Source organism: Pteropus alecto, unplaced genomic scaffold, assembly GCF_000325575.1.
Source record: "Pteropus alecto unplaced genomic scaffold, ASM32557v1 scaffold146, whole genome shotgun sequence".
Classification (NCBI taxonomy): domain Eukaryota; kingdom Metazoa; phylum Chordata; class Mammalia; order Chiroptera; family Pteropodidae; genus Pteropus; species Pteropus alecto.
The window spans coordinates 31589486-31598881 of NW_006442107.1; the positions used below are offsets into that span (position 1 = coordinate 31589486).

Here is a 9396-nt window from a genome sequence, read left to right on the forward strand (position 1 = left end):
GAAAACAGCTTTTCGGCTTCCAATGTAGTCTTATTAATTTAGTCAAATGTCAAATTCTTAATGATCTCTGTTAATGTTGGGGATCTCTGAATAGGTAAATCTAAAACAATAATTGCTACAAATTTTCATACAGTAAAAGTTTGCTCATTTGTATCAAGGGTGAGGTAGGAGAGCAGAATTCTACAGAAATTAGAATTGCAAGTTGACCCTTGAACAACACGTTTTGAACTATGCAGGTCCACTTATACATGAATTTATTTCAACAAATACTGTAAATGTGTTTTTCTTATGATTTTTTAAATAACATTTTCTTTAGATTATTGTAAGAATATCGTATATAAAACATGCAAAATATGTGTTAATCGACTATGTTATTGGTAAGGCTTCTAGTCAACAGTAGGCTATTAGTAATTGAGTGATGAAGGAGTCAAAAGCTATTTGTGGAATTTTGACTGTGTGGGGTTAAGGAACCCTAACCCCTACAGTCAAGGGTCAACTGTCAGTTACTTTCAAGGATACGTGTATTGTTTTATTTTAAATAATATGAAATCAATTTAATTATGATATTGAGTTTCTGCTATGTGAGAAGCATTAATATCAAGTGCTATTTATTGCACGCACAAGTGATTAAGACAACATTGAATGTCATCCCAAAAATGCCAACAAGGAATGTCATCTCAATAACTGTAATATGGTAGTCCCCCCTTATCTATGATTTTATTTTCCATGGTTTCAACTATGTTCCAAAAATATTAAATGGAAAATTCCAGAAGTAAACAATAAGTTTTAAATTGTGTACCATTCTGAGTAGCATGATGAAATCTCGCACAGTCTCACTCTGTCTCACCATTTAGCATATCCACACTGTATATGCTATTGCCCTTTAGTCACTTGGTAGCCATCTTGGTTAGCAGATATTTTGAGAGAGAGAGACCACATTCACTTAACTTTTATTACAATATATTGTTATAATTGTTCTATATTATTATTGTTATTAGTCTCTTACTGTGCCTAATTTATAAATTCAACTTTATCATAGGTATGTATATATAGGAAAAGCAGAATATATAAGATTCAATGCTATCTGTGGTTTCAGGCATCCACCAGGGGCTACTGTATATAAGATATGTGATGTTGAGTAATATGTGATATTGAAAAGTTCTATCAACAAGACAAAAGAATCCATGGAAGCTTCATGGAAGAAATAGTGTTTGAAAAGACCCTTGAAAGAAGCTAAAATTCAACAGAGCCCCTTCTAGTGGGATGAAGAACACGGGAAAGGCAGCACTGGTGGCAAGACTTGCAAAGGCAGTGTGGTGCAGCGGGCTGTGCTTCAGCTTTGGAACTGGGTGGACCAAACTGTACACTCTGGTTCTGACACTTACGAGCCAATACACATAAGTTTCTGCCCCTATCTGTAAAATGGAAAAGATATCTACCTCACAGAACATTTGTGAGTATTCAGTGGAAAAGTTTCTAGCACAGAAATGCTCAAAAATGTTATCTTTTTTCATTTTCTAAAAACAATTGGTCTTTTAGCCTTTTGGAAACAGAGAGTAGAAAGGAAATTTGATTTAGAGACATTTTACAGAGATCTTTACAAACCATGGAATCATGTTATTCCTGACAAAGGGTAATTTTATTAAGTTAGTGAAAAAATAATTCATAGTATTTTAAATTAATATATTAATAGTATAAACAATAACCCAATGTTATAATGCTTTTTGAGAAGTTCTTTAGGATTTTTGCATGCTAAGCTCAAGAATACATTGAATTATTAGTAATCTCCAAATTAGTAATGAGAGTTTCCTGTATGTTATTGATATTAAAATTGTTTTTTCTTTCTTCTTGGAGAGTAACCCAATTCCATTCCTAATTATGTTCAGCACAGGCTAATATTAGTACTAGTTTATCATCTTTAGTTACCCAGTAGTGGGCACCATTCTTTCAAAGTGTCTAGACAGCCTAAAGACACATTGACAAAGGGGAAAAGCTGGCAGGGTATAAATCATTTATTCTAGTTATTGTCTAAATTTATCTATTCATCCAAGTAAATACTATCGTCCTGTTGTCTTTTCTATTCCCTAACCTCCTCTCTCCCCACTCTGCTGCTCTTTCACTCTATCATTGTTACAATAAGAGAATTTTTTCCTAAAAGCAGAAGTTATACAATTTAGTCCTTGACCTATCATTCCAGTTCCTTGACACGTTTCCAGTGTCGTGCATAAATTGGTCTGTGCTTCTCAGATCAAATAGAATTATCGTTATTTAAACAGCTGCCCCCTATGGACAATGTGTGTTATGACACTTAATGCTGTTTAACATTTGAAGTCATTCTTTCTTTTTGAATTGGAAATAAGAGTCAGCAAAATCTGCCATACTATGGCAGTCTTGGCATAATTTCACAGAATCTCTCTATAGGGGTAGTATTTTTGGTAGCTGGGAAATCTTACCCAAGTAATACTGCATACCAATTAGTTGTATTAAAATATATATTATACACAGCTCTGTACTTGGCTTAAAAAGTTTCCTTGACAACATCATTTAACTTCTTACTGTTCTTTTCATGTTGCTAGTATAAATATATAATATGTTTTTGTTCAAAACATCAATTAGGCTTCAGTGTAATCTTTATTAATACAGATCTGTTATTACAAGAAGACTGCTGAGCCGTGATAATTTGCACAGCAGGAACAATAAAATATCTTCTTTCTGTTTGGTTCTATCCCAGAACACTTGGCTTTTTTATCTTTTACATAGCTCACCGAAGCCTTCCATGATCTCTTTTACAATTATAATGAATTCTTTAAAGCTCTGATAAGAAAAAGCATTATTTTCTTCAAAAGTAAACAGAATGGAAAGCCCCAAAGTTGCAGATGGATCCAAAAGACACATATGAGTTACAGATCTCCAATCTTAATATCTTTCATTGTTTTTCTCCATATAGCCAGAACTCCGCACTTCCTGAGGATTCAGAATGTGGAAGTGAATGCTGGCCAGTTTGCCACCTTCCAGTGCAGTGCCATCGGCAGGACCGTGGCAGGCGACAGGCTCTGGTTACAGGTACAGTAATTCCTTTCACCAGTTCAGTGAGAATCCAGCTGAAAGAATGCATGTCCCCTGAGGAGAGGACCAGAGGAACGTGTCAGTGCCAGGTCCCTGTTGGAAGATGGATGCTGTGGGGGAGATTTCCTGGTTCCTTTCCTCCTTTTCTAAGTGGCCAGATTACTAAGAGTTCTAGATAAGCTAATTATTGTTTGTCACAGACTTTGTTTTGAATTTTTTTTTTCTTTGCTTCTGCTTAGCCATCAAGCTTTGAAGATCTGGTTGTCAAATTACTTTTAGATCGATGTGTTAAAGTACAAAAAATAAAGTTCCCTTTCCTCACTCTTCTAGAGAAAAATCCAAGAGTCAGTCTTTCTCTCCATATCTTAACTATTTTAAATAATGCTGCAATGAACATGTGGATTCACATGTCCCTTTGAAGTAGTGTTTTGGGTTTCTCTGAATAATTACTCAGAAGTGTGATCACTGGGTCCTTCTTTGTCTCTTGTTATAACCTTTGTTTTAAAGTCTATTTGTCTGGTATAAGTATTGCTACCACAGGTTTGTTTTTGTTTTTGTTTTTGTTTTTGTTTTTGTTTTTGTTTCCATTTTCACGAAATATCTTTTTCCATCCTTTACTTTCAGTCTCTAAATGTCTTTCGATCTGAAGTGGGTCTCTTGTAGGTAAGATATGTAAGGGTCTTGTTTTCTTATTCATTTACCCACTTTATTGTTTCATTGGAGCATTTAATTTATTTATACTCAAAGTAATTGCTGCTAGATATGTAGTTATTGCCATTTTATTATTCATATTTCGACGTGTTTTTTTCTTCTTCATTTTCTTCAAGAAGTCCCTCTAACATTTCTTATAATACTGCTCTGTTGTTGATAAACACCTTTAGATTTTTCTTATTTGAGAAGCTCTTTATCTGTCTTTCGATTCTAAATGATAGCTTTGAGGGGTAGAGTAATCTTGGTTGTAGGTCCTTGCTTTTCATCGCTTTGAATATTTCTTGCCAATCCCTTCTGGCCTGCAAAGTTTCTGTTGAGAAAACAGCTGACAGTCTAATGGGAAGCTCCTTTGTAGATAACTAATTGCTTTTCTCTTGCTGATTTTAAGATTCTCTCTTCACCATTAACCTTTGGCATTTTAATTATGATGTGCTTTGGTGTGGGCCTGTTTGGGCTCATCTTCTTTGGGACTCTCCATGCTTCTTGGGCTTGTATGTCTGTTTCCTTCTTCAGGTTAGGCAAGTTTTCTGTCATGATTTCTTCAAATAGGTTTTCAATTTCTTGTTCTCTCTTTTTTTTCTGATACTTCTATGATGTGAATGTTGGTATGCTTGATACTATCCCAGAGGCCCCATTTTTTGGATTCTTTTTTCTTGTTGCTGTTATGATTAGGTGTTTTTTGTACCTTATCCTCTAAATTGCTGATTTGATATTTCTGCTTCTATAATCTACTGTTGATTCCCTCTAATTAATGCATTCTTTATTTCAGTTATTCTTAATTTCTGACTGGTTATTTTTTATGTTTTCTGTCTTCATCTATATGTTTTTTATCTCTTTTTAAAGTTCTCACTAAGTTCATCTACTCTTCCCCTAGTCACTGAGCATCTTTATAACCAGTGTTTTGAACTCTGCATCTAATAGATTGCTGGTCTCCATTTTGTTTAGTTCTTTTTTTGGAACCTATTCTGTTCTTTCATTTGGGACATGTTTCTTCTTTCATTTGGGACATGTTTCTTTGTCTCCTCATTTTGGCTGTCTTCCTGTGTTAGTTTTTATGTATTAGTCAGGGCTACTTGACTCCCAGTCTTAGTAGAGAAGCTTTATGTAGAGGTGTCCTGTGGGGCCCAGAGGCACAATTTTTCTGGTCACCTGAGCCGGGTGCTCCAGGTGTGTCCTTTGTATGGGTTTTATGTGCCCTTCTATAGTATTTGAGACTTGGTTGCTGTTTACACGTCAATGGAAGGGATTGACCCATGGGCTGATTTGTTCTGAAGACTGGTGACTACAATGGAAGAAGTGTTGTGCGCAGGCTGATCCCATGAAGCAAGGTTTGCTTTAGCAGGGCTCTGGTGTCTGCCCAGTCTTCCTTTTGGGTGTACTGTCCTCAGATACAGCCTTGGGGTAGTGTTCAGGCTTGTTTTGAAGCCGACCACTGGGCATGCTGGCCCCAGGGCCTCCTGGGAGGAACCCCGCAACAAGCCAAGGTTAGCCACAGTTTGTGCCCTGCCTGGCACCCTCTGGCATGAACCACCAAGCAATCCCCAGATGGCCACCACCTGAGCTGGGCTTGGAGGTGCCTCAAGAAGCCAAACTATGAACTGAGGTCTGCTGCCACTAGTGCCAGGCTTAGGGCTATTCAGCAAGAGGTATGGGGCATGCCAAGACCAGATGCTACTTGATCGGGTTTTGTGAACCTTTGAAAAATTTTATGAAAGTCTGCAGCATGAGCCAAGACAGGCCGTTTGAATGGAAAAGCCACTGGAAGAGGCTTGGGTAGGCCCATAAGTTGAGTAGAACAGTTTCTCAGGGAATCAACAGGGCAGGGTGAACAGTATTAGCCAGGTTGATAGAAACTCAGATATGGTGGCTACCTGTGTCTGCACCCTGAGGGAGGCTCAACAAAGCAACGATGGGTTCTGCCAGCACTTCTTTCTGGGAGAAAGCCGTTCCACCATCCCTTGCCTGGCAATCAGACAGTTCATTTCCTTCCCACATGTCCCTGGCTCTTTTCAAGCAACTGCTCCAGTGCTGGAGCTCAGAGCAAGTGAGTAAGCTCATTAACAGGCCCTTTAAGGAAATGCCTGGCACTCCAGCAACCCTTGTCTTAGTCAGTTGCAATCTCTGCTTGTTTTAATTGCTAGAAGTTGTGGGGACTTCTCTTCTCAGAACCAGTGCTATGGACTGGGGAGCCTAGCATAGGGCTAGGACTCCTTGCTCCTCCAGTAGGGAACTCTGCATCTGAGATATCCCTCCCGATTTTTAACCACCACTTGCGGGTGTGAAACCAGTCCATTCTGAGTCTTTGTCCCTCTTACCAGTCTCAAGGTAGCTTCTTCTGTATGTCTTTAGTTGTAAGACTTATATTCAGCTAGATTTTAGGCACTTCTCAATGATGGGTGTTTTGTAGTTTAGTTGTAATTTTGATGCGGTCACGAGAGGAGGTGAGCACAGACAGCCTTTACCTACTCCGCCGTCTTGACCAGAAGTCTCAAATAGTCATTTTTATTCCTTTATTTCTGGAGAAAAATAGAAGAGTGCCAAACTTGCTATCCATGATTAGTCAATAATGTGTTGACAAATGGGGAATATATTCAGCAGGTAGCTTCTTAAATACAATTGGGTCCTCTGCACAATTCTCTTCTACCTTGATGCCACTCTCTTTTATCATATCCTACTGCCCCTTTGAGAGTGTCCCCTAGCCAGGAAGAAGGAATGTACACAGAAACTGAAATTATATCTACCAAATTCATTTTTACTGTGTTCTCTCTAAAAATTTTGTAATCGTTACTTTAAAAGCTTCTCGCAGCATGTGAAAACTATGCTTGACCTGGTTCTTTAGTAGTCAACCTTTTCCTTTTTATCTCACTTCCTAATTATTTTAGATTCTTAATGTTAGAGATTGAGAATTATTTTCTTAGAGGTTGTTTGGTATTAAATTTGATCGAGATTGGCTATCTGTGGTAGTTGATGAGACAGATATTTTTAATTGGCACTTTTCGCAATGCATTAACTAACTACCTTTTAAAAATGAAACTATCCTTGTCATCTCTGATTTATCTCTATAAATAATAATTTTTCAAGGAAAAATTTTTTTGCTCCTGATATTCGTGTTAATGTTACTTGAGAGAATACAATGTGAAGTCTAAGCTCTCACCTCAACAGAGTCTTATTCTCAACAGAGTAAATTTTTAAGAATTTACAGGCAAGCTGGAAATACAATTTGTTCTTTATGTTTTTGCAGATATCTTAGATTTGGGATACTCGTGCTTAAATTGAGCATTTCCTGGGGGTTGGGATCTTTAATACTTCCTATTTCATAGTGGGAGACTATTTTAAAGAGAATCTATCATGTTGTAGGGAGAAAGCTAGCTAATATTTTGAGAAAAAGGGTCTAAATGCAGTTTTCCACCCTGACTCCACTACTCTACATGGGGAATTATTTTTAAAAATGTCTGGTCTACTCTAAGATTCTGATTTAATCGGTCTAGGATAGGACCCCCATTCAGTATTTAAAAGCTTCCCAGGTGATTCCAGTGTGTGCCCAGTGTCGACAATCACTAGTCGGAAGCAAAGAGCGACATGTGTTCCAAGTCAGGAAAGAAAAAGGCAGAAATAAGATATAACTGGTAGCTGTATTTAGTAGCCTCGATCTGACTTTCATATTGAATTTCTCGTGTACCAGGTCTCTCTTGTTTTTGTTCTATTAAATTTAATCATAGTATTGATAAATTGTTTTTACAATTAATCTATTAATGCCTTTATTTATTGATCAATCCTTTCTTGCCTTTCTTGTCATCGGGGACTGTATAGTGCCTTGCATCTTTCCACATGGTCGTGTCCAGAAAGGGATGATTAGATAGAACTGTTGTTAACTTTGAAATTCTAAGTGAAACTTAGTTTGTCTTAGACTCAGTATGTTATTTGCTTTGTGGTGTTAGAATAATTTTATTTTTTTATTATTTGTGATGTTAGAATAATTTGTTATTTGTGATGTTAGAATAATTTTACTATTAAATGGTTCATTTCCTCTGGTTGGATAGGTGTGGGGAGATGTTTGTCTTATTAATAGCTAACAAAATAAGAATAGCATCCTTCATGTCCAAGGATAGTTTCTATTAGCCTGTATGTGTAAGGAGTGGCTTCCAGTGGTGATGAGTATTTGCAGCATTTGTGATGGTTTCACAAGGCCCTCCTGCCCTCTTGCCTGTGCCCCAGCCTTTAGCCTCAGGCCATTTTTTAGAAGGTGTGGTGAGAAGCAAACCTGGAATCACAGATCAGGTCTCTCTAGTCTAGAGATATGAATATGGACATTTCTTCCTTATTACACTAATGCTAAAACAGTTTAAAAAATGTTTTTCTGCACATAAACTCACTTAGACCTCTGAGATCCAGGCAGAAAACTGAATGAGAAAAAATATTTTTGGGGTTTTCTATAATATAAATCTTCCCAATAGTAAGTCAAGATTTAGAAATTAATAATGTATCTTTTATTTGGGGAATATCAATGTTTTAGAGTATAATCACTTGCAATAAATTGTGTTAGTTGTGTTACCATCTTTTGAGTTCTACCACAGGAATTTTGCAGTTTCATGAGTGTATATCACATGGTCTTATGCTTCTTTTGTAGATAAGGAGTTTGAGGTTCAAGATCGTCTAAAGCCACAAAGAGAAATGGCGTAGCTGGGAATAGTACACTTCTGTGTCTTTACTTTTATTCACCACTAGTTAATTCCACTCTACTATGTTGTCTTCTTATATCCCAATGCTAGATAAATAGGCAGTATGCTCTTACCACTTCTTTAAAAGAATTTGGATGTGACTGACATTACATGATTAACATCAAGGAGCCATCCCGACAAAAAAAGAAAAAGAAAAAACCAGCCCATATATATTTCATGTACATATTGATCCACATCTATGAAAAATGGCCAATGGTTTGATTGTTTAAAATATAGATTAAATATGATCACTGTCATAGTCTTTCACAAAACATAACACAAATAAATCTGATGATGACACTAATGAAGAAATATTTGTGATTAACAGATGTGTGCCATCTGCTTACATTTTTTTCTGTCTTATCTATGGGCCACACAGGTTATTGCCAATGCAGAATCGATCTTTCTAGAATACAGAACAACAAAATAAAACACAGTTCATGAATATCTCCTGTTATAGCTACAAAGTACTTAAAACACCTTCCAGACAATGTACAGTAGGAAGACAGTGTCTATAAGAGTATTTATATAGTACAAAACTGATAAGCAATGGATTTGTTGAAGATGCTCGCTATATACTGTCAGATATGGCAATCTGTGCATACAGTATGGATTGTAACCATGGGAGATACTCAAATGAAAGGTATTTGTAAAATCATTCAAGCACCCAAAACATGACCATGTTTCTTGTTATTATCGACTTTCCAATCACTCGTGGAGCCTGTATTTTGAAAATAACCCTAAAGTATATATGTATATACTCTAAAAATACATAAAAATACATAACTCAGCAATTGTGCATCATTAAATAATATATAAGTATGAAAAGGAACATCTAGAATTTCATTTTCTCTTCTCAGTATCATATATGTATATACATGATATATATATATATATATAT

The 9396-nt window shown here is 36.5% G+C and overlaps 1 protein-coding gene across 1 annotated transcript in view; it reads left to right on the forward strand.

The window, feature by feature from the left end:
* The window catches only part of PTPRM (protein tyrosine phosphatase, receptor type M), a 705638-nt gene that overhangs the window by 291599 nt on the left and 404643 nt on the right, over window positions 1-9396 (forward strand). The window contains exon 5 of the mRNA XM_006920073.3: window positions 2948-3063. Within this exon, the coding sequence (XP_006920135.2) occupies window positions 2948-3063 (116 nt within the window). The remainder of the gene's footprint in view (window positions 1-2947; window positions 3064-9396) is intronic.